General features: G+C 44.0%; 2 protein-coding genes across 2 annotated transcripts; one reads left to right on the plus strand and one right to left on the minus strand.

Annotated features, from left to right (window-relative positions):
• The first annotated feature begins 627 nt into the window (after nucleotides 1–627).
• On the plus strand, nucleotides 628–13,343 carry fbxo46 (F-box protein 46). The gene is made up of 3 exons (XM_061045625.1): nucleotides 628–1,038; nucleotides 8,939–9,563; nucleotides 9,650–13,343. The coding sequence occupies exons 2-3, from the start codon at nucleotides 9,084–9,086 to the stop codon at nucleotides 11,462–11,464; spliced, it is 2,295 nt and encodes a 764-aa protein (XP_060901608.1). The 5' UTR covers nucleotides 628–1,038; nucleotides 8,939–9,083; the 3' UTR covers nucleotides 11,465–13,343.
• Nucleotides 13,344–14,959: 1,616 nt separating this feature from the next.
• On the minus strand, nucleotides 14,960–23,582 carry slc5a2 (solute carrier family 5 member 2). The gene is made up of 15 exons (XM_061045632.1): nucleotides 23,449–23,582; nucleotides 23,288–23,359; nucleotides 22,135–22,239; nucleotides 21,952–22,011; nucleotides 21,761–21,865; nucleotides 21,553–21,658; nucleotides 20,550–20,630; nucleotides 19,275–19,504; nucleotides 18,559–18,694; nucleotides 18,321–18,428; nucleotides 17,441–17,591; nucleotides 16,738–16,906; nucleotides 16,424–16,639; nucleotides 15,442–15,574; nucleotides 14,960–15,359 (listed from the first exon to the last, which is right to left on the minus strand). The coding sequence occupies exons 1-15, from the start codon at nucleotides 23,545–23,547 to the stop codon at nucleotides 15,157–15,159; spliced, it is 1,974 nt and encodes a 657-aa protein (XP_060901615.1). The 5' UTR covers nucleotides 23,548–23,582; the 3' UTR covers nucleotides 14,960–15,156.
• Nucleotides 23,583–25,406: the final 1,824 nt, after the last annotated feature.

Here is a 25,406-nt window from a genome sequence, read left to right on the forward strand (position 1 = left end):
TAACATCTTTATTTAAATGATCATTCAGGAAAATGAACAATTTCAAATTCTTGCTCTTAGATTTCACAAAATGTACATCTGAGTTGTTTGTTTTCTGTGAGAGGTCAAAACAATCATGAGATATGGACATCCATTAATGCAGTAGTTCCCAACATTTTTCTCTTTGATTATTTTCCCATTATGCACTTCAAAAAATCAAAATAATAAAATTTGAAAAAAGCATTTAGTTGAAATACAATTTGTGAAATTTCGATATTTTCTTTCCATTTAATGTTAATTTTACGTAGCCCCTGAAGTCCCAACAAGTGAACAAAAATATCTTGTGTGCACAACATGATATTTATTTATATAAAGACTTTTGTCTCTAAGTGCATACAAAAAAAACCCTCCTCTCGTTGTTTATTTCTCTGCCTGGCTCTAACCTTCTTCTAGAATTGAAACTGAATTTAATTATATTATTTATTACACCTTGTCGACACAGTGACCTTTAGTGGTTGTGATTTTATGGGATGTCCAGTGTAGTGACAGTGAGAGGGGGGTCGGGGGGGGCAGTAGAGGGAGGGAGCAGAGCCGACGCCATATATGGGCATACCACCGACTCTGCTCTGCTATTGGCTGATGGCTCTATGCAGCTGCTTGTCAACAAGATGGCCTTCCTCCTCCTGCCGTTTTGACACTGATTATTTTGGTATCCCCGAGAACATACCGTAAAAAGCTTGTGTCACTTCTAAATAGATAGCGGGAGAGCGACTGCTCGGAGTCCTAACAAGGCATACAGTCAGCTAGGCTTTGTCCAGACAACTGACAGGCACACCAGCCTCGACAGAGACCATCACTACACAAGGTTGATAACAGAAAGTCGACGTTAGCCAGCTAGCTAGCTACTAAGCTAGCTTAGCTACGTGGACACGAATAGTTAACTCGTGTCACCTGCATTCAACCAAACTGGTTTGTCTCGGGCGAAATACAATAAGGAAACACTTGTCATCGACAGTTTGCAAGTCAAGAAGATTTCCCCCGTGGATTAACCTTGCTAAGGTGAGTAAAGGAACGAAACGTTCAGCTAATATATATTTTTACCTTGTTAGCTCGCTAGCTAGCGCTGTCATGTTATTATGCAGGTAAGTTGTGCTATCCAGTTAGCAAGCTTGTTAGCCAACAGCGGGTCTAATTTACTACATTAATAAACCAATTTAAACTATTATGCTGCTATGAACTTTGATTTTTAGGTCATAATTAATGTTAAATATCAGCTGACTTAAACATACCAGGTGCTGTTTATAAAGAACATGAACATTTTACTACGACGGTCACTGTTTGATAACAAGTTGTTGTTTAAAGTCGAGCTGTGGTGATTAATAAATGTATAATTAAATATCAGAGGAATCTGTTGATGTTGTGGATGTTTGGGACACAACACTTGTTGTTTGTAACTAGAGTTGAAGTTGGTATTATGACATGAAGTATTGTAGGGTTAATAGGAGAAGTGATATTAAAGTGTCCCTCAGGCCTGCGTCTGAACTTAACATACAGTAAGGCCTACATAATGATTGTCTTTACATACTAGTTAACTTTTTTAATATTGAATGAAGGATTCTAATGAATGTACAACACAGCCTCGCAATCAGACAGATAGGCTAACATATACAAGTCCCAGAGTAAATCACTTTAAACATCAGCAAACTAAATTAACATGTTGTCAGTGCTTTAATGTGATCAGTCTTGAGGACTGTCTGAAGAGATACTGTCAAACAATGTTTGTTTGTTTTTATTTATATCCCAGTTAGCTTTTGCATGACAGCAGCTCTATTCTTCCCGATTTCCAAAATGACACTACAACAATACGCATAACATCACAGTACAACCAACAACAATATAGCAGTATAATGATAGCACTGAACACACGTCAAAGTAAAACATACAATTACTACATAATAATAAATGAAACTATTCACCAATACGTATATACACAAAACAAACACGCTCCTTACTATTCACCCACACTTAGACACACACACACCCACACAAACATGGGAGAAAATAGAAAAGCTCAGACCATGTGACCCTAACTGCAAGACTACCAATTACTGAAACTCATCTTTAAATAATGATCTTTAAGTTACTAATATTGTGGTGTTGTGTGGTAGAAAAAGGGAGTGAGTTCTTTCATTGCTCTGTACATCAGAACTTTGAACTGATGTGTTGGATTTTGGAAAATGAATAAATAGGATAATATACTACGTATGTTGAGACAGTGGCCTTTGTGATTGCAGAAACAAATCTTGAATCAAAGTCTTGTGGCGATGTTGCAGCAGATACTCCCACAGACAGTCCCTCACAGTCAGACAGCCACTCTTCCTAGGTGTCCCGACAGAAAGGCGGCTCTCAATGTAATAATGTTTCTGAGCAGACTGCTGGAGTGATGCACTCAGCTCCATTGTTCTGCTGACAGTTTGCTGCAAAGCTGGCCTGCTGGCTGCGCTTCTGTTGCATTGTCTCCACAGGCGCGCATGCAGTGAGGGAGATTGAGCTAAGATGTTTTGGCATGCTTGAGTATTATCATTCGTCAGCTTTGGGCCATCTGGCTAAAATGCTGTGAAAAGTGCGAGAGGACAGTTTGAGTGATGCTGAGTTGGAATGGCACTATTTTGTATTTACTTCGGTAAAGTGGTATACCAGTTAAATTAAAGATTTTAATTTATGTGGCACTCTAGGTTCAGATAGTGTCTGTAATTTATGCAGTGAAAATATGATCCTGATGAGGTCGGTTGCCAAACTGCTATTGGTTTGTGTAGGGAAATGATTCACTCTAGCAGAAAATAAGGTTTCATATGTTGGGGAAAAACCTGTCAGTATCTTGCAGATGCCAACAGCTGGATAGATATTTGTGAAAACATCCGCATCTTGTAGATGTGTTGTGTGCAACAATTTTGTGAAATTGTACAGATTTTCCCCTCTCTGACTGCAACAGTAATCCACAAGCATTTGACTCTTAAGCCTCGTTTACACTTGCACAAAACTCCTGAAATGTTCACTCAGGCTTCATCCGTAGTTTCTCCTGCCAGCCCCCTAGTATTTGTTTCTGCAGAAAGTCAGAATGAGCTGATGTGAGAAGAACTCAGCAGGGTTAAAATCAGGAGAATTCACCTCGAGCAAGTGGGAGGGGGTGGTGATGTTTATAACCTGTGATCAGTGCGCAACTATAGACTGTCTGAAGCGTCCGTTAAGATCTCAGTGCACGTAATTAAACCGCTGCATCATCTTTTATGACAAACAGAACAGAAAGGATTTCAGGGCAGTCCTAGTGAAATTCTCTAGAAATTTTAAGGATTGCATATGTGAAAACAGCTATAAAGAACAGTGTGAAAGGCATTTTTGTATTTAGGCATTTTTTCCGCAATGTTGAGAAAAGCTGGAGCGAAAGCTTCCAGGGGAGTAATGATGCACACAGTTACCGACATAATGTACATGGCTGTATGTGTTTTTTTGTAAAAGCTTTAGTAGGACCATCACTGCACACTTTCACACTGCTACTTGTGTCACTAAGGTTGAACATGTCTTTCCTGCTGGCTTCATTTTGAAGTGATAATTATTCTATATGTGTAAATAGTTCAGTGATAATAGATTCAGAAATGTCTTCATTCTCCTCTGGCTGTGTATTTGTCAGACAACTTAACACCTAATGTTGCAAACCCTGGCACTACAGTGTTGCTGCCGCTGTGCTTGGAAAGGATTTGAAGGATTAGGTTGATGCAGAAAGCTTAAAACCAAACCCAAGCCTTCAGTTGCAGGGGCTGTTTCAAACGAAGAGAAACAAGTAAAAGTAGTTTCAGCACTAATTTAAGCCAACCATTTGGGAGTAATGCGACGCTATAATGGGAATATTTGTCTTTATATCAATGCTATGTGTAGTTTGACTGAATCACAATATCAACAAAAGAGCGGAGGAGAACATACTGGAGAACAGAAAACATAATGCAGCAGCTTAATTACGTGCACGGAGAGCATAGCAGTCATGTGGAGACCGTTTATGGTCGTGCACAGATCGCAGTACTCCCCAATGAAGTACTGAAAATGGATTGAGATTGGATTGACTCTCTGACCGTGTGTGGATGTGAGATGGTGGTATGTGACCGTGTATGTGAAGTCTCTTAAGCCGTTTTCACATATGCACATCTCAAAATTTCTAGGGGATTTCTGAAGGACTGCACCTGAAATTCTCCAGACCATCTCTGTTGGTGGGGGGGGGGGGGGGGGGGTCTCCTGAGAAAAGACGGTGCGTAAGTAGAATGACGCAGAAGTGAAAGACGGAGCAACAGAGTCCGCTATATGGCGCTAATTTGCTTTTATATCATTGCTATGTGTAGTTTGACGTAAGGCCCAAAACCTTACCTTTAAAGTAGGGCTGAACGATATATTGTTTTTAACATCGCAATGCTGATGTCAGCATGTGCAGTACTGACATCGCAGGACTCTGAATGCTCAGGGGAGGTGATTGGAGCTCCTCATTGTGGTGTCAATTAAAAGCTGCATCATGTTGGTTGTTCTAATTGTGTAGTTCCCCGTCTTCTTGCCATATTTGCACACAGTTTTTGTCTGGTCTGTTATCTTCTCACCTGTTTCATTTTCTGCCTTGTGGAAGCCAAAATGCTTCCAGACCTCCGATTTAAAAGAGGGCAGTGCGTCCTCAATTTTAAATCTTGCTCTGTTGTGTGGCAGTCATTTTAAGGTCTTTGTTACAGCTCATTTTGTGCAACGATAAGATCACTAAAAAGAGCCGTTTTCATAGATCTTTGTTTGTGTTGCTAGTCGACATTTAAAGCATTAAACGGTGAACTACAGTGAATAATTTTCTGTTTTACCTTGGATATCTCATGGAGTTTATACATTTCAATCATTTGAAAATAGAGATATTAAGATATATATGCTTTTTCATCAATGCAATAAAACGTAAGGGATCGTAGAGAGCAGGAGGTGACAGAATGGAGTTTATCCTGCAGAGACCAACAGGAATAACCTGGCTGTGTGTTTCCCACTCCTTGCCAAATGTTGGCTGCACTGCACAATTATCTTACTTGCCAGATAACAGAGGAGCAGTGAAATTTTGTATTCATCTTGAGTTTCAGTGTAGATCGAGCGCTATCCAAAGTATCCCGACCATCCTAAATTCACACCCAAGCGAGTGCTCATAATTCTGATCTGTGGTTTGTTGAAGTGGCTGACGTCCAGTGTGTGAAGTGGAGCACTGCAGTGGGTGGATTGTCTCTTATCTGGCCCCTCGTTTAAGACTGTCCAGTCTGTTATGAGAGAGATGGATTCCTATGATGCGGTGAGAGGGAGGTCAAAAGAGGAGTCGATGGGAAGAAGGCAGAGAATAAAAGTGGTTAAAGAGAGAAAGTCATACGGGTTCACGGAGAGAAAGGGCAGTAAAAAGGGTTTACCAGCTTTTTTTCTCAACGGTATAATCTGCCTGCTCTTAGCTGTGTTGTTGCTGTGTGATTATGGGGAAAGCATTTGAGTTGTTCCAAACACTGTGTGGGTGGTGTGTGTGTGCTTTTTGCACCTCCTTTGAGCCTTTCCATTAGTCAAAATGTACAAAGCTCCTCCCGTTCAGTGTGTCAGACGGAGAAGAAGAACAATGGCCTGTCTTTATGAATTAAAGGACTCGGAAACCAATCAGGGGCAAATGTGTCAACCTTTTGTAAAAGAAGCCCCTCTAACAATTTTGTCATGTGGTAGGCAGAGCTCTGAGTTCATCATTGAGACCATTTAATTTTAAGTGCGTATTTGTCTATTGCTGTAGAGGTCTGCCCTTCTGACAGTTTTTTTTGGGCCATTTTCCTCTTATGAGAAAAGAGAGGTCTGCACACTGTGCAGCTCCCAATGAGCAATTTTATTTTAAACAGGGCAACGTTCGATCAAAAAGATCTTCCTCAGGCAAGGATTTTAGATCGAAACATTGCTCATTGGGGGCTGCACAGTGTGCAGAGTGCGGCCCTTTCTCTTTATTGTGTCCTGCACCTGTATGCACTGTGTAAAAACACAGTGAGTGAACAAAGAGTAAATTAATAAGCAGGAAGTCAACAACTTTCTAAAGGAGAATGCAACTAGTCAACATAGCTACACACCTTTTTTAAATAATTGTCTCTGATAACTAGATCCAGGAGTGGTTGACCTGTGGTTGTTAAAAACCCGCCATTCAGCTAACAGACTGGGCTTGTGGTCACATCTGGTGCTTCCTTCTTACACCCAAAGCTTGAGACTCGAATGCTGATGCGAAGAGTTTGGTTGGACCCAAAACAAACCGAACAAAGTAAGGGGGGCTTAATACTAAATCTTAGTTTTCAATCTGCTAAATTAAGTTTCTCTCCAAAGTAGAGGTGGGGAAAAAATTGATTTATGTACAAATCGAGATTCTTATCTTCTGAAATTTTAAATAGATTCATAACTTCCAAAAATTGATATATATTTTTTGGCTAAGTGCTAATGCTAGCTCTTTCACTCAGTAGAATGCCAAATACAATACAATACAAAATACAATTCCTCATCATCTAAGCCTTGTGAGTCCTAATTAGCTAACAGTAGCTAGTTAACAGAATCACTGTCAGTCAGTGTTCTGGGGCAGTAATTTGAGTTAAAGGCAGAAATATTTTGATCAAGTCAACACAATATTTGATGTCAGGATGAGGTGAAGTTTCCTCTTTTGTTCTTTAAACTGACAGTGGAGCGTGCAACAGCAGTACTCCACAATCTCCTCCTCTGGGTTTTATTTCTCTGATTAAATTTTGTAGAAACACGACTCTCTGCAGCATGAGGCAGGCTTGTCACCTCGCCGGTTAGCGCACCCAGTTGAACAATAACTGTCTTCCATTTAAAAATTAAAAATTAAAACTAGTTAAGACACGTAGGTTGCAGCTGAGGGTGATACCTTCACCGTAGCATGCAGCAGTAAGAAGCCTTTCTTGCCCGACAGGTGGGTGTTTCCATAAGGGTGTGACTTCATGGGAAAGCTATGAATACTAGCTTGTATTGTCCACTGAAACGCACCCTGCATGACATTATAATGTCATTATTCCAAGCTGGAAGTCCTGGGGATGTAACTATTAGTGCAAGTACACTTGAAAACTATTTCACATTGACTATGTGAGTTATTTAGGCTGTGGCACGTTGAGGTCTGCAGAGAGAGACTTTGTTGGTCTAGGTTTTTGAACATCATAGACCGGGGTTGAGGATCAGGCTAAAGCTGGAGTTCTTGCCACATGGAGGGAGTTTGTGAGTAAACGGTAAATACATCAAACTTAGCTTAAATGTTTTTGTTTTACAATTCATTCTTAGATCAATTTAGATGTGGTGTTGCTTTGTCAAAGAAGAAAACTGTATGATAGTAGAGGTTAGAAGCTACGCTAAACAGAAAGAATGATGGGGACGGTGGGATTTAATTCTTTAATGTATAATTTCAAGCAAAAGTAAAGTACTTGTTGTCAAGCTTTTGATCAGTGATGTATTATTTTATACATAGTGTTGGCCCATTTTGTCATTGACTCATTGATTTAAAAAAACACCTGCATCACATGCATTTATCGAAACCTTAACAATCTTAACAATTAAAGATTCTGAACACTTTGAAAAACAAGCAAGTTGGTGATTTGTTTTGTGTCTTAATTAAAACTAAAACATTGATTCGGGGTGGCTGTGGCTCAGTTGGTAGAGTCGGTCGTCTCCAAACGGGAAGGTTGGGGTTTCGATCCCTAGCTCCTGCAGGTGCATGTCTGATGTGTCCCTGGTCAAGACACTTAACCCCCAAGTTGCTCCTCCTGCTTTGTCGTCTGAATGTGTATGAATGGAATTAGTGACTCCTGATGGTCACTTTCCATAGCGACCTCTACCATCAGTGTGTGAATGGGTAGGTGTGACTTAAGTAGTCAAGTACTAGAAAATTGCTATACAAGCTCAAGTCAATTTACCATTACCATATGCAATGGTCTTAGCCTCTTTTTGAATTGTTCCGTCACCTAAAGTGGAACCTTGTAAAAGTCTTGTCAATCCAACCCCATAAAAACTTTTAATTTAAAACTTAAAGGAAGCCGCTCAGGACTGACGATCGGGTGTGATTTTGGGTTCCAAGCTGTCCCTCAAATCAGCAGCGAGCTCAACATGTTGCTTCATTGCCACTTGTTTCTCTGCTTAAGCATGCAGGCACGTTCCTGGCAGACCCTACAGCTGGCATAGCTGCAAAAGCAAAGCACGCTGCATGGAGTTAAGCCTGCCCCCCTCAGCCGGTAGCATAGGCTCTTTGACAGGGAGAAAGGGGTGAGGACAGCTACAGCAGTTTCAGTACTACCCCACCCCCTCCTGCTGTTAGCTAAAAATAGGTCCAGCATATGCCTGCATGCTCCTCCCTGTGTTGCCTTCTATTAAGCAAGTCCTCTTTGATGCACTGAGATGCAGGAGAGGAGCAGAGAGAGAGCAGTGCATTTGTAGCTTTTGTATTTCCATCTCTCATCCCTTTCATCTGCAGGCCGCAGACAACAAACCTGAAATGGAATCCCTTTAATTTAATTTACAGGCTCCAAAGCTGGAAGATGATCCAAGCATACAGTAGCAAATGTAATTGCTAATTGAGTTTGGCCAAAGTAGGAGGCAGGCAAGTTGAGATAAGCTGATGAGAAGTATGATTATTGTTCTTTTCTCTCCAGTCTAGCAGCTGGCTCCGGGTGTACAATGCTAACACCCTCTTTGATCTGTACCACTAGGCATCTGTTCAATATAGCCTCAATTGGTCATTGATTATCTCTATGATCCTGGCCCCTGGCAATCAATGCTGCTCTAGAGATGCAAGCTCTGTTTTCAGTTGCTGGGCTGTTAAATCAATGTTATTTTTCTGTTTCCCTCATTCTTACTTCTCATCTTTACTAACTTCTTTTTCTTATTGATGCAGGTTGCATGCACTGTGTTGCTGGAGAGCTTGTCGACAGACAGTGCCCATCACTGGCACTGGGACAGGGAGTCAACAATGAGAGCTCTGGCTCTGGGTGTTCGCTGGCCAGCATAGATGCCGATATGCCCCTGTGGTCCTCATCCTGATGGACCGAGACACGTTCTCCCACATCCGCCTGTGGTGCCCACGCCCCTTTGGCACCTACTCCCAGAACAAAGCCAGGAGTCCAGGCTCAGGGGGCAGTGGTGGAGGCAGTGGTGGGACAGGGTCCCCCCCCCTTTGCAAGGCTGAGCCCTCCTCAGGTGCCAGAAGGACGGTGGATGGAGGGGAAGATGGGGGGATGATAGTAGGGGTTCAGGAAGAGAATGGAGAAGTGGAAGATGTGGGCTTGGAGAATACTCCACCTGAACCAGACCTCGTCCCCAGCTCCCTAACACAGAGCCAGGGCCCTGCTCCCTCCTCAGCCCCTCCTTCTCCACCCTCTTCTGGGTCCCAGATGGAAGATGGCCGCGTGCTGTTAGACACCTGGTATGTCATAAAGCCAGGAAACACCAAGGAGAAGATAGCCTTCTTTGTTGCACACCAGTTCAGTGGAGCTGGCCAGCCCAGACCCAGCGCCATGAAGGTAAAAAGCTAAAACCAAAGATGCAAAAAGATTTCTGCACAATTTTAGTTATTTGTCATCTTAATGTGATGTAATGTCCCCAACAGGTTAAAGGTAACTGGGCAACTGACTGCAGTAAAGCCAAAAGACGGAGACGATGCTCATCCTACGACCCTCCAACTCGCTCCCAAGCCTCAGACCCACACCTCAGTCATGACTCTTCTCCTGCCCCTCCTAGCCCTGATGAGCAGCTTTTAGGCGGGGTTAATGAGACGGACCTGCTGTCAGTGGCAGAGATGGTGGCCTTGGTTGAACAGAGGACTGCTATGGCCCTCCAGGGAATTGTGGCTGCTCATGGGAACCAACACAACCAGCAGGCCCCCACTTCAACTCACAGTCAGGACCTGACCCCCAACCAGCACACTCTACTACGAGGAACAGTGTCAGACCCCACCCCTGTAGTTTTTGTGTCAGACAGTTCAAGTGGCCAGCCCTCCAAAGAGGTCCAGGAGTCATCGTCTCCCATCCAGACAGACCAGGAGCTGGAGGAGCAGCAGGAGTCATGCAGGGTAGCCCAGGCCATCGCACACTTTGAGTCCCAGAACCTGTCCAGTCTGGGGGCTGGGCCAGGAACAGACTCTTCTAATCAAGAAAGAGACAGCGAGCGGAAAAGAGGAGGGGAGTCCAGCATGGTAACCCCTCCTCCGCCCCCCAGTCACAGTCATGGTGAGGTTAGGATAGCTTTCAGAGTGTCAAATCTGGATCCACGGTCTCAGTTGGAGCCAGCTGGCAGGTCCCGCTGTATGTTTATGAGCTGTGGTGGTGGAGGTAACCAGGCAGCAGCCAGGGCCAAAGAGAAAATCACCTGTGACCTCTACCAGCTTGTCAGTCCCTCATCTAGAGACCCCGGTAGTCTGCTGCTTGCTGCCACAACTGCTGCCCCCAAACCAGATGGAGACCTCCATCACCCCGACAGGCAAGCCTGTGGCAGTCCAGATCCGACCCAGGAGCTTTCCTCTGGGGAGAAGAAAGCTGTGGGTGTGGGGAGGGAGCGGGTGACTGGCTTCCATGTGGAGGTGGTGGTGACAGGTGCTGTTGACCAATGTGTGTTTTATGGCAAAGACAGTACAGAGAATGTGCAGGAAGAGACCGTGTGCTTTGCTATGCCCAGTGGGGGAGGTGGGGGTGTTGGTAATTCCTCTGACTCCACATCGGACGATCCCCCACCTGGTCAACTCTTCTTCCTCCAGCCCTCTAGGGGCCAAGAGGAGGATGTTAAAGGAACTGTTGCTGGAAATGGGTCAGGAATGTGTTCTTTGGACTGTGCCAATAACAACGGCCCTGGGGCTGGCGTGGCAGTGGGCTCGGGGGAGCGGGCAACTCAACCAGATTCTCCTAATGTTGGAGAGGACTGTTCAGACCCTTCCCTTTGTCGCCTCTACCGCCACGTGTCCCACGATTTCCTTGAAATCCGGTTTCAGATTCAGCGCCTCCTTGAACCTCGTCAGTACATGCTGCTGCTGCCCGACCACATCATGGTCAACATCTTCAGCTACCTGCCCACGCGCTCGCTGGCTGCCCTCAAGTGCACCTGCCACTACTTCAAGGTGTTGATCGAGACATATGGGGTGCGGGCTGTAGATTCACGCTGGAACCAAGACCCTCTTTATCGGGATGACCCCTGCAAGCAGTGTAAGCGGCAATATGAGCGCGGGGATGTTTCCCTGTGCCGTTGGCACCCCAAACCTTACCACCACGACCTGCCTTATGGACGTTCCTACTGGATGTGTTGCCGGCGTACAGACAAGGACACACCTGGCTGCCGTGTTGGACTCCACGATAACAACTGGGTCCAGCAGCCTGCTGATGGCTCTCAGCCCATTCGCACCAAGAGAGAGGACAGGAGGGAGGAGGCGAGGTAGAGAGAAAAGAGTACACCTCACCCAACTCTCATCTCCTCCTGATTACCTCTTTCTTTCTCCCTCTCGCCTCTGTTCAGACGACGAACAGGAGTTGAGAGAGGGGTGTAAGGAGGAATCAGCACTCCAGGACCGTTTTTGCCTGTCTTTGTTCCAGCACTCCCTTCTCATTCTTCCCCTCGGTAGAGGAAGGTGAGAGGTAAAGAAGGAAGAGAGGTGTGTCACTCTCCTTGCCTTTTTGTTTTTCAAGCCCTCCAGAATCCCTCTGTCCTCCCGATGTGCTCCAGAGTGTCACCTTTTTAAAAGTTTGCATACCAGGGTTGGGGTCCCCTCCTGCTGCTGTCAGTCAGCCCTCTTTCTGCCTCTCACTCATTTGGGTTTCTGTCTAACTCAGTACATGGTTGTTAGGTAATTCATGTGAAAACTTGCAGTGTATATGATTGAGATTAGCATTCATAAAAGTGACGCATAGAAATGTAATGCCCTAGAGCCTGCTTACTGTTCCCGATACATGTTCTATGTTTTGTGTTGTATCACAAACTTCCACGTTAGCTGTACAATGGTGCTTTGAGGAATGAGCTGTACTGAATCCCAACAGATGTAAACGTTTTCAGTGGCGGAATGTTTTCAGCATTGCTATAGAAATGTGATTGTATAAAGCAAACTTGATTTTCCGTTGTACCAGATTAACATTTGTACCTGTCCCGCGCCATGCGTTTCTATTTCTCTGAATGTGCTGTAACATTGTGCTATGTCCATCAGTCCCCTGATAATGCTGCTGAAATCATTGCCTGTGTCACTGACACAGTTGATTCTGAAATAGGAATACCATTTGTTTATGATGGACACCGTCTCACAGTACTAGCCAGAAACACTGGCCCCTGGGACCTGTTTTTTTTCTCCATTATTTCAGAGTGGACCCTAACCTTGCTGACCAGCCATAAAGAGGAGCCAACACGTACTGTCTGGTTTGCACAGAATTATGGGAGATGGACTTAAATGATTAAGAACAGTGAGATTGAATGGGATGAAAAAGAGAAACTTGATGTCACTTTGGAAAGGCCTGATGTCACTTTGTATGGTTTGATTGACTTGCTTGTTTGCCATTTTGTTTTGTTTTGTTTATTTTTTTTGTTTGACAGATTTATTGGGGTGTGTGTCAGAGAATGTTTGCTGTTATATTTTGCTTTTATTCTTGAGGACTGCGTTCTCCCCGTTATCAGTCTGTCACCCTACTACACCTGCAGAGATGTATTTTTTAAATACTTCATCTTTGTTCTGACCCCCCCCAGCTCTCTTCCTTTCCTCCTCTCCCCCTCCGAACCGGCAGAGGGCAGTGTTTGCCAAAAACGTCATTCATGCTTCGAAGCGGGTGAAACCGACTACCACAGACCGCAGAAACTCTCTACACCAGCTTCCAGCCTTAAAAGCCCCCTACCTCTTACCCGCCCTGCAGGAGATTGAGGCGTCAGATACCTCACAGATGATCAAGAGTAATGGGAGTTGCACAGGACCCTGTAAGAGGCTAGATTTCAGATGCTTGATTGAGTCCATCCAGCTCTACTGGATCCACCCAGAACTCTTTTTGTGGGAGTGTAAGATGAACAGTGCCTGGTTACGGCTCTGACCCTTCAGTCTTGGAAAAACCTCCTCTCCTCACCTCCCTCCCTCCTTCTCCTTGCTGTCCCCCCCCCCACCCCCCTGCAATCTGACAGACTGGACATTACAGAACTCACACGATGAATGATGAAACTCTGCATGGAGGTGGGATGATGGTTGGGTAGTTTTGGGAGAACTCTGTAGGTCCCAGACATGTACAATGCTAATGGGAAATATCTGCTTAAATAAAAACAGAAGTGATGATTAAAACTGGAAATCTGAATCACTATGTGGTTTGTGTGGTGACTGATAAATAGCAGGCAGCTTTGAGCAATGTGTATTTAACAATGATTGATTAAATTATTTGTCCTGTCCCTCGATGACAGACACCAGGCTTCTCATGTTTTATCAGAGATCATCCCTTTTTTGAACATCTCTCCTCTGTGTGACTGCAGAACAAAGCTACAATCACAAAGTTTTTAAACCCAAGGATGAGCCTCGGGCCTCATCAAAGCAAAGTAACTGCAAATAAAAAAAATATCTATTTTTCTACTCATTGTATTAATGCTATTCTATACAAGGCTCTGTTTCTTCGTTTTTTTTCTCATCCACTTCACATTTTTTCATGCATGTTTTCAGTCATACTTGATGCTTGTTGTGATACTTTTAGTGTAATACTGAAGTTGTATCTCATGGTGCATTCATGTGGTTTCAGGCACATCAGGAAAAACGAGTTTCTGCGAGTTGTAAAATGCACATGAACGTCTGCTCAAGTCGGAACAACAACTAGGGAACTCGGGTAAAAATGCTGCATTCAGGTGCTGCTCGGGTGGTCCAAGTTTCTGAGTTGGGAAGTCGTTCTCCCGACTTCAGTGTGTTCATGTGATTTCAGCTCGAAAAGTTATACTTGAGCAAAAAGCTGACTTGCATTAGGGGCTGAAATGACTCAAAGAAAAATCGAATCTCACCGAGCATGAACTCGGGTATTTATTGATAACCAGAGGCGCTGCTCATCAACAGGCAAGGCAGGCACCTGCATTATTGATGTTGAAACCAAAAGTTTTTCAAAGTCAACGAAGAAAGTCATAGAGGAATTATCTGTCTACAGGAGAGAAAAAAAGAGAGGGAGGAGTAAGTGGGGACACTAGCAGATATAATGGTGATGAACACTGGTTGGAGGGGGCCCCCATTTGGTTTTTGCTTAGGGCCCCAATAGACTCCAGAATCGCCGCTCTTGGAGTGAACATTTATCCAGTTTCTGAATAGCTGCTTTCATCTCACACCTTTTAGGCGCGGCCCTGTGATTGAATCAAACGTGTAACCGTAGACAGTAATGGCATTCAAACTCGATATAAACATCTCAGACGGAAGTAGACATCGTTTTTAAAAACGTAGACATGCAGTGAAGTGTGGAAACCGTTAAGGGTGTTAAGGGTCAGGGTATGAAAAAAGTGTCAAAATAAAAGCCCAGGGAACAGATCGCGACAGATAGATTGATAGATACATTCATACATCGAGTTTGGCAAGAGATTTCCTTAAAATTAATTTTCTTTTGACAATTGATCACGTAGTTTGAAGTCAATATAATGACATTTTACTTGATTGGTTGTGTGACAACCGCAAATGTGTAGTCACAGTTGTTGAAGTTATTATATGAGAGAAAAGACGAATTGAAATGTATGCTTGTGAGGATTTTTAATTGTATTTATAAAGCTGTAGTTACTTGGATACGCCACCAGAGGGAGTATCCCCTGAGGTGAGCACTAGTTGTGGTGGTGCACTTGTGTATTTTGGTCAACACCGGGACTTGAATCGGCAAGCCCTCGGTTCCCAACCCAAGTCCCTGCGGACTGAGCTACTGCCGTCCCAAAGATCAGGATGATGATCCACCACGCTGGAAACCTTGTTAGGAGCGGTGATGATGACTTCCTGTGCAGTCTATTATATTTTATAATCTGTAATCTCTGGCGAAACGTCTTTGTGATGTGTCCTTATAACTTGTATTTGGTCTTTGTCTTTTCAGTGTATAATTAAAATAGAAAAACAGAGATCTACTCACATTGAACACCCACTTTTAATCAGGTTAAGTTTGAAAGTTAAGCAAAGTAACCCCACAGAAAACATGCCACAGCCATCATAATGAGGGCGTTAACATCCGCAGTGTTCTTCCACACCGGGTCTTCGCTGATGTCAGGCAGCTTCTCCGGTTCCTCAGGTGTGTCCTGCTCTTGAACCTGGTTCCCGCCACAGACCCGACCGAGCCGACCACAGATGCCATCCTTATTTTCCTCTTCAGCCACTAAGAGGGAGGGGTTAGTGTTTTCTATATGTATATGTGTGTCCTGCTTTTTAACTGTGGCTTTTTTTTCTGTCTTTCTCACCTTCACTGGTGTTGTTCTCCCTCATCCTGGACTCAGCCTCTCTCCGGGCTATCCTTTCTTTTTCCTGCTGATCCCAGTCCAAATCCTTTCTCTCCTCTTTGGAATGACGCAGGCTGAACACCAGGCGATGGAGCTGTAAGGGAAACACAGACGCTTACCATCTGCAGTAAGTACAGTACTTAAAGGTCACACATCCTCCTCTTCAACAAGTTTAAATAAGTCTCAGAGCTCCCCAAAACATGTCTGTAAAGTTCCTAGTTCTAAATCCACTCTGATCCTGTATTTGATCATGTATATAAACCCCTCTGTTTCAGCCCTGCTCAGAACAGGCTGTTTCTGTGTCTGTACCTTTAAATGTAAATGAGCTGTGTCTGACCACGCCCCTTTCTGGAAGGGCTCGGGTGTCTCGGGCAATCTCACTCCATGTACTATTGTTTACGTTGAGAAGGCAGATTCAGAGGGCAGAACAAACACCTAGCTGTGGGAGTGTCACCCACCTGGGGGAGGGGTTACTGCCCTTTGTGATGTCATGAAGGGAAAATCTCCAAACAGCCTGTTTGAGCACACATTTTTTGAAAAGTGGAGCAGGTAAAAGACAGAGAGGATGGACTTTTCTCATCATTTGATGGACTAGGGACACATATTAGTGTTAGAGAAACATGGTGAAGTGTGTTTTGTAGAATATGTGACCTTTAAGTAAATGATCATGTTACTGTCCACCACTTCCTAAACCACAGCAGGGGTTTCAGACATTAAGAATTATACATCTTTAAGCGGATGTTCTGGTTTATTTTTAAAGGTCATAAAGAGGCAACACTTTCGACTAAAGTGTGTTTCACAGCCAGTAATAAAAATGAACATGAGCTTTATGGGATGTTATACAAGTGATTTATTTGGCTCAGAATCGTGTTCTTGTTACCCAAACGTTTAGGATGTTCTGTATATTTGAATCAGTGAGCAGAGTTAGTAAGAAGACACTCACATGTTGATCGTCTGTCGGCTGGGTGCAGTAGCTCACCAACAGTACCAGCACTGAGGTACAGAAGAAGAGTATGATGGCAAAGTAAAGGTAATGGATCCCACAAATGAGCACAGGGCAGTTGGAGGGGAAAATACAGCTGCCGGTCCCAAACCAGAACTCAGGCACCATCCGACACAGACCCATGAGCAGGCCGCCTATCAGTCCCCAGAATGCACCCTGCAGGATGGGACAGAAAATCACATTTTCTCTTGATATGATTTTACAAGGGGTAAAACTATGATTTAATGATGTATATAAAACATTCATCATCTCACTGTCTCATTGATCCTCTTGATGAATACAGCCAGGAGGAAGACTGCGGCGATGGGCGGGGCCAGATAGCTTGAAATGGACTGGATGTAATCAAACAGCTGACCGCTCTGAGCCGCCTGGACGATGGGGATCCAACAGATGCTGACGGCCACGATGCAGAGAACCCAGACTCTAAAGAGAGAGAGGACAAATGTGGAAGGTTTGTGACTCATCCAAACTCAAACATTTACCGCCTCACAAACAAATCCTGAGACACATTCACTGTACAGTAAGTCAAAACTGCACTTTTTTAATTCTACAAAGCTTCATGTAGTTTATTTTAGTTGTGGTAGAATTCACCTCGAGCGAGTGGGAGGGTGCGAGTGGTGCACGACCGTAGACTGTCTGAGATCAGGAGGATTTCAGGGGCAACATGTAAAGATGTGTTTCAAAAAAGTAAAAAAAACAATTTGAAAATATGCTTCTACATGTGTTCTTTATATTCTAGTCCTTTCTTTAGGACATTGTTTTTTGAGTTTGTGAATAATGGGTGTTTTCTTCATGTATCGTGTGATCCTCTGAGGTCATTTAGATATTCGCCTTCACAGTATTGCATCATTTATATTTTGGACGCTTGCATGAGTGTGTGAGACTGGGTTGGACAGATGTCGAGGATTTGTCCGTGGCCTGCCTACAGGAACATGGTTCACTTTGTTCACTCTTCACCTGCCGACAATTATGAGCTCACGCTCTGTGGCCTGTGGTCGGATGCGGGTCCAGATGTCCATGGTGAACAGCGTGCTGCTGCTGTTAAAGATGGAGGCCAGAGAGGACATGAGAGCGGCCAGCATCACTGCCAGCATCAGACCTCGCAAACCTGCACAGAGGCGGCAGGAAGAAAGAGGATCGCATCGGGTAATGTGTAAGAAAACAGAAGTTCAATTCAAAATTGAAACAGATATATCGGCCGATATCTTTCTTAAATCTAGATGTTCCATCTGTGGAGATAGATATAGATACACACATTTATTGTTTTAATTCCTCAAATGCAGTTATCGAACACTTGTGGAAAAGATTTATAATGGAGACAGGATGGTCACTCAACTGGAAAATAACTGAACATGTACTGTACATGCATCACCACTCGACACTCTGGGGAGTGATGATGCTTGTTGTAATCCATCTAGCGCCCTCTGCTGGTGAAAGAGAACTGCTAGTGTAATACAATAATATTCAAATTAAATGCTGTTTGACTGGTGAGTAATATCGCCGCATATCTGCGTTTAAAAATAGTCGATACCGATTGTCACTGGCTATGCTAATATCGGCCGATATTATCGGCTGGCCAATTAATCAGTCGGGCTCTAATCGCAACCAACAGTGAGAATGAGTGTTCTGTTACAGCAAGAGGGAGGCCGTCTGAGACACCTCCCTCATGAGACGGTTCAAGTGAAGTTCTTTTTAAGCTCATAAACTGGGGGTCGAGACGAGACCCACAGGGGAAAAATCAATAAGATCACTATTGAATCACAGATGAGATCAATATAGAGCTTCAGCCATCACTCTGTATCTGATTCATTTTAGGTACAGGTATTTTTGTCCTCACCGTTTGGCATGATTGACACCACCAGCTTAGGATAAGCAATGTTGGAGCAGCCCACCGCAGTGCCGCACACCTGTTTGCAGATCTCGGGGACAACACAGCCCACCTCATCTGCATGGAAACACACACACACACACACACACACACACACATCTCTCAGAATGGTCTCTGTATGTTCTCTGCTGTGTGACATTTCTCACTTTTTGTGGTTTCCAAAGGTTCTGAAAGGTAAGCGACAGACCTGGGTAGAGGACTCTGCTGACCATGCCGGGGAACACCATGAGGAACATTGGCAGCAGTTTGAGGTAGCCACACATGATGCAGCCGGCCTTGACGTGGGTCAGACTTCGAGCTGCGAGGCACCGCTGAACAATCACCTGGAGAAGAACACGAGAGCAGACATTATTTCATATTTCCAAAGACTGTGGTCAGGGAGTTATGCAGAGTTTGTCTTCACACTGATGGAGAAGAAACTGAGAGTTGTCTATTTTAATTTGAATCAATATTGTCATAAACACAGATTTTGAGGAAGCAGCAAAGAGGGCTGGTAGCCTAGTGGTTAGTGCGCTCGCCCCATGTACCGAGGCTGGAGTCCTCCACGTAGGCCTCCTGGGTTTGAATCCTACCTGTGGCTCCTTTTCTTTACTCTCTCTCTCCCCAATTTCCTGTCTCTCTAATGAAGGTATTAAGCCCGAAAATAAACCTTTAGAAAAAAAATGCCACAATCAAAATCAAGTGGCTCTTTGCTTCTATCGCTCACCATATCTACATGGCTACTCTCCCCCTTTGATGCCGTGCTCAGAATGGGAGGCGTAAATGCGTCTCATTCTGACTGATAGTTCTGTCTAAATCATTCACCTCTAATCTATTTTTTATCTTATCTATTCTTTTCCAGTGAAAATCTAGAGCCACATCGGCCACATTTCAACTGACGAGGGTATTCAGAGGGGTTTTCACCTGGTCTGTACACCAGTACCAACTTCCCACTATGGAAATCCCAAACAACACTCCCGGCCAGGGCAGGTCCCCTGTGATGGGGTCCCTCAGCAGGCTGAAGGCGTCCTGTCTTGGTGTGTAGCAGTGGGGCGGTATGCTGTAGCTCTGAGGATCCATGGAGGACACGTTGCTTGGCTTTGCAGCGCTGTATTTGTCCAGCAGAGCGCTGTAGCCTCCTACTTCAACAAAAGCTAGAAGTGAAAAAGAGAGAAGAGTGAGTTCTTTGACTTTAAGGAAACATCAAAGAAAGGCCAAATGCTCATCTGGACCAGTATGGTGAGTTTCCATACAGTTTTACGACCATCACTTCATGTCCTTCTTCATCTCAGCTCCCTTAAATTCACTATATAATCTGGATAATATTGTTTTCACCATCATCACATGTAAAACAGGACGTACTGTCTTAACTGAAGAGATGAGTCAGCTGCTGAGACAGCATATTCTCCTCAACGCATCACCAGCTCACAAAGAGAGGGGGTCGTTTTTTCCTTCTCCACTGGTTCCTCTGACACTTCTATCTCATCTGACTGCTTTGACTTAAAGGAAAACGTATTCTGCAAAATCCTCTTCACCATGTTTCTCTAACACGAATATGTGTCTCTTGTCTGTCTGTAAACCAAGAAAAGTCCATCCTCTCCGTCTTTTGCCTGCTCCACTTTTCAGAAAATGTGTGCTCAAACAGGCTGTTTGGAGATTTTCCCTTCATGACATCACAAAGGGCAGTAACCCCTACCCCAGGTGGGTGACACTCCCACAGCTAGGTGTTTGTTCTGCCCTCTGAGTCTGCCTTCTCACCGTAAACAATAGGACATGGAGAGAGAAAGCCCGAGTACACCCGAGCCCTTCCAGAGAGGGGGCGTGGTCAGACACAGCTCATTTACATTTAAAGGTACAGACACAGAAACAGCCTGTTCTGAGCAGGGCTGAAATAGAGGGGTTTATAGACATGATCAAATACAGGATCAGAGTGGATTTAGAAAAATAAACTTCACACACATGTTTTGGGGAGCTCTGAGAATATGTGACCTCAAATCTTTGATCTGCATCAGGATCAGACTGAAATATATTGACATGTTGTACTTTGGCTCTGCAGCGTCAGCATCAGCTGAAAAATGAATGATTACTAACCCTGGTTAATCTTGAGCTGCTTGGGGGGGGGGGGGGGGGGGACGACACAGCTGTGTGTTGTGTGAATGAAAATCAATGTCATAATATATAGCTCATGGTTTTACTCACAGAAGCCGGAGAGGATGAAGGCTCCGGCTATGATGACAAAAGTCTGAACTGTGTCAGTGTACATCAGAGCAGCCAGGCCACCTGGTAACACACAGACACACAAGCCTTTAAATGTATACATGTACAGCAATCTTGATTAAAGGCATACTTCACGTTTTAAATAGACTCTTCGGGTTCGGGGGACTTGAGAGAGGCACGTTTAACAAGAAAGGTCAAAACCCATCAACAAACTTCAAGTGGTCCAGAGTCTCGAGAAAGCCCCCCCAGTTAATCACATCACTCCCGTCCTTCAGCAGCTTCATTGGCTCCTGCTTAAATATCGTAGCGACTTGAAGATTCTGCTCGTCACCTTCAAGGCCGTCCATGACCTCGCTCCTCTGGACCTCTCTGGACTCCTGCAGGTCAACACACCCACCCCGCACTCTCAGGTCTTCTTCTTCAATTCATCTCACTGCACCACCCTCCCGTCCGTCTGTCCACCATGGGTCCAGGGCCTTCAGCTGCTCTGACCCCCCCCAAGCCTCTGGAACTCTGACATCCCTGACATTAAATCTGTCTCCATCTTTAAATCTCATCTTAATACACATCTTTCGATCATCGTTTGATCATTATCCACCCTGTCTCTTGAATCGTCTTCACAATGATTTTATGCTCTGTTTGTCTTTTCATTGTTGCCTTGTTGTTCATTTTTTATCTCTGCTCTGAAGGTGACCTTGAGTTTTTTGAAAGTTAGGATGGGACAGCATTTCCAGCATGGAGACCGCCATCAATGGGACTCCCATGCCCCCTGCAGCAACAGTCGGCTGATGACTCTCAGGTTTTTTTGTGTGAAATATTGTTTTGATATGTTGTGTCTTATTTGTGCTTTTTTCTTCAGGGCCATCATAGAACAATGCAGCTGTTCAATGTCTGTAAACGTTTTCATTTCCGGTATTTTATGCAAAAATGTAAGCCGTAAATATTCTTGACATGCGGGTCAGTTCTTTACATTCTGCAAACATACCAGTGACAGTGTACAAGGCTGTTATACACAAAAGGCTGATGACCGCCACGTAGATGTTCCACCCCAACGCCTGCTGGATGAACACGGCTCCTGCAAACATATCCACCTGTAGTGAGGCAGAGAGAGGGGCAATGCGGGACAATATGAAGAAAAATAATACACAACTGTTTGTTTTTCTGGCTGTGTGCGCGCCGACAGGATGACTCACTGAGATCTTGGTGAAAATGTAGAGGAACAGAGAGATAATGGAGAGGTAGAGGCTGATCCTGGTTCCCCCAAACCTCTTCTTCAGGTACTGGGGCATCGTGATCACCTAACACAGCACATTTATGCAATTAAAATGAGAACTTACAGGAGGCATCGCATTGTTGCATTGATCATTCAGCCTGGACTTCTTACCCCAGCTGTGAGGTAGACGGGTACAAACAACCAGCCGAGCAGCAGCACAATGAACAGCGCCTGACACACAAGATAAACAACTCCCAATCATACTGTGTGTAACCAAAATACAGCTGACTGAATTGGAGCACGGTCATGTAAAGTGAAGGATTGTGCGAGCCGTGAGTGTGAACTGTGACTTACAATCCACTCGAACCCTCCGACAGCAATGCCACTAGCTGCTGCAGTTCCAGCCAAGCCCACAAAGTGTCCACTGCCGATGTTGCTTGCAAATAAAGATGCACCAACCTTAACGGGAAAATGGACAGGTAAGAGCTTCACACACACAAATAGACAAATAAATCAACAGTTACAGCAGTAGCCTACAGTACAACAACATATTCCCTAAAGGTCACATATTCTACTCATAATTAACCAGTTTAAATAAGTCTCAGAGCTCCTCAAAACATGTGTGTGAAGTTTCTTGTTCTAAATCCACTCTGATCCTGTATTTGATCATGTCTATAAACCCCTCTATTTCAGCCCTGCTCAGAACAGGCTGTTTCTGTGTCTGTAGCTTTAAATGTAAATGAGCTGTGTCTGACCACGCCCCCTCTCTGGAAGGGCTTGGGTCGTTCTGGCTTTCTCGCTCCATGCCCTATTGTTTACGGTGAGAAGGCAGACTCAGAGGGCAGAACAAACACCTAGCTGTGGGAATGTCACCCACCTGGGGGAGGGGCTACTGCCCTTTGTGATGTCATGAAGGGAAAATCTCTAAACGGCCTGTTTGAGCACATATTTTCTGAAAAATGGAGCAGGTAAAAGACGGAGAGGATGGACTTTTCTCATCATTGGGGGTTTTGTAGACCGACTAGGAACACATATTAGTGTTAGAGAAACATGTTGAAGTGGATTTTTATATGTGACCTTTAAGAGCACAACAAGAGGTGAATAAAAAGATTTATTCTGTTCTTGATCCAAAAGGTTCTAAAGTAAGATGACAAACTCTTTCTTTGTATTCCTTTCTTCCATGACACAATGTTTGAGGTGACACATGTAAACTTATTTTGTTTGGAAGTAGATGGTGAACATTACATTCATCAGACATGCATGTGTGAACACACCCGGCCTGACTTTATCTGGAGTTTTTCCTGCCAGCCCCCTCGTAATATTTCCACTAGAAGTTAAATCCTAACTCATTATGACCTATGAGCAGGACATTTGAGTGCCCTCTGGTGGACATGTGATGGTAGTAATATTTTTGTCTTACTTGTAAAACACTTTAATTTAGTCTTTTCTCATTATCTAATAACTACATGCTGACAATGTTACAGAGTTTATCTCTTTTTGAACTCACCGGCCCCCAGCTCATGGTGCGCCCGGCCAAGAAGTATCCTCCAACGGTATTACGGTTTGACCGAAACATGGACTCAAACAGAGAGGACATGGCTGTTATTCTCACAAACCATATGCAAAGACAAGCTGCAAACAATATACCTGCAATAAGTAGACTCTTACCCAAATGCCAACGCCAATAACCATGATGAAATATCCAACGATGACGCAGATGTCTGCTGGGTTGTTGATGGTCCCTTTGTTTGATGATGGATTCTCCATTGCTCCAATTCAATCTAAAAGTACTTCAACAAGCTTTTTGTACTCCGCTACTTGCCTGTGATTATTCTGCTGCTTTGCTTTTCAAAAGATATCACCGGCACTTAGACAAACATCAGGGTGACAAACGAGACATCCTGTGAAACACTGAGGCGTTCAGTCGATTTAAGGGGGGTATGGTTTGAACTTCGACCAGCTATGAGCATGGGCAGATTCAGCAATTTATACATTAGACTAATTATTAACACCAAACAATGGGAAGCAGTTTCAGCCGTAGTTTCACCAGCGTTCAGCTGTTCACCTGCAGACATTCAGATTTTGTCTTAAGCCCAGTTTCCACCAAGTGGTCAGCTTTAGTTCAGTACGGTTTGGTACCGTAAACCCTGATCTTGCTTGCTTCCACAGCAAACCGTACCCGTACATATCACTAAATCACAGCGGTGCAACATAGTGGAGACAGCCAATACATACAACAGAGAAGAAGGTGACACAGGAAACAAAGATCAATGACTCCTAGGAAGGTCTGCATCTCCGAGGTCGTCCATGGGGCGGAGCTACGCGCTCACATTAGTCTCAATAAACAAAAACAGCCTTAAAAAATCCACAGGAAGTTTAAACATGGTGGGTTTTGTGTTTGTCCTTTATTACCGCTGTCGCACAGGAAGTGAAGATTCTTTTGAGTGCAGTGTGTCCAGCTCCAACAGAAGGACAACATAAAAGTAGGACAGAACAGATCAGTTATTTTGGTACCCTTCAGAAAATGTTGACAATGGAAACACCAATAAATGTGAACCGTACCGAACGGAACTAAAGCAGACCGCTTGGTGGAAACGGGGCTTTAGTGTAAACAAACAGCTGTTCATGCCACTACAGTATAAATGTTCACTGTGACGTCAGCTGCTGCAGTTAATGTCATCAGAAGTTAAAGAAGAAAAAAAAAGGCAACAGTTCATTAAAAGTAAGCAAATAGTCCTTTATTCAGTTGATCCAAACACCATGTTCTGTTCTGTTCAGTTCACACTCTTCATCAGATCGTACAAATGAGGGCAGCTTCACTTCTCTGCGTGGACACACACCGTGTGAGCGTTGTAGTGGAAAAATACTGTCTGTCTGTTGTCTTCGTTTGACCTTAAAAGATTAGGATGTTCGTGCGTCATTTAGCAATTAGAAACTGTTTCTCTGTAAGGCCTTGGTCTGTATCTCCAACAGGAACACTCCTCAGGATCTGGGTACAGCATGATCCTAAATCAGTTCCCTCTGAACAAAAGAGTTTCTGTTGGTGTTAGATACAGCAAACTAGCAGAAGGCGTAGTCACTAGGGCAAGCTGAAACCAATGACAATGTATTACTCATGTATATGTAATATGATATTTCACACTGTGAAAGTAGAAATATGCTCCGCAACCAGGACTGCCCTGGGAATCTTTGATGCACTTGTGACTGATGTTACTTTTGTAGCTGATTACCCCTTTTGCAAAAGAACTCTTTACTATATGCAATAAAATACACAAAGACAAAAGACTTTGACTTGAGATCTTTCATTACCAACAGAAAAATCCACAACAGCGTGGACGTGTTGAACAAATGTACGCCTCAGCATAGAAAAAAACATGCATGCATACACACATACCGTAAGCGCACCGATGGAAACAAAGACTTAACCTGAAAGTTTTAAGGTGAAGATTCAGAGCATGGTGCCTGAAATTAAACAGCGCAGTGTGATTTGTTTTTGAAGGAAACACAAACTTGCTGATGTCTGTTAACCATTCACTTGGTTTGTTGTTTGTTTGCCTCCGTATCGGTACCATTTCCTGCTGTGTTTCACTATTTAAACCCCATTTCTTTTAAAGTCAAAGGAATTG

This window comes from Labrus mixtus, chromosome 9 (genome assembly GCF_963584025.1).
Source record: "Labrus mixtus chromosome 9, fLabMix1.1, whole genome shotgun sequence".
In the NCBI taxonomy this organism is placed as follows: Eukaryota; Metazoa; Chordata; class Actinopteri; order Labriformes; family Labridae; genus Labrus; species Labrus mixtus.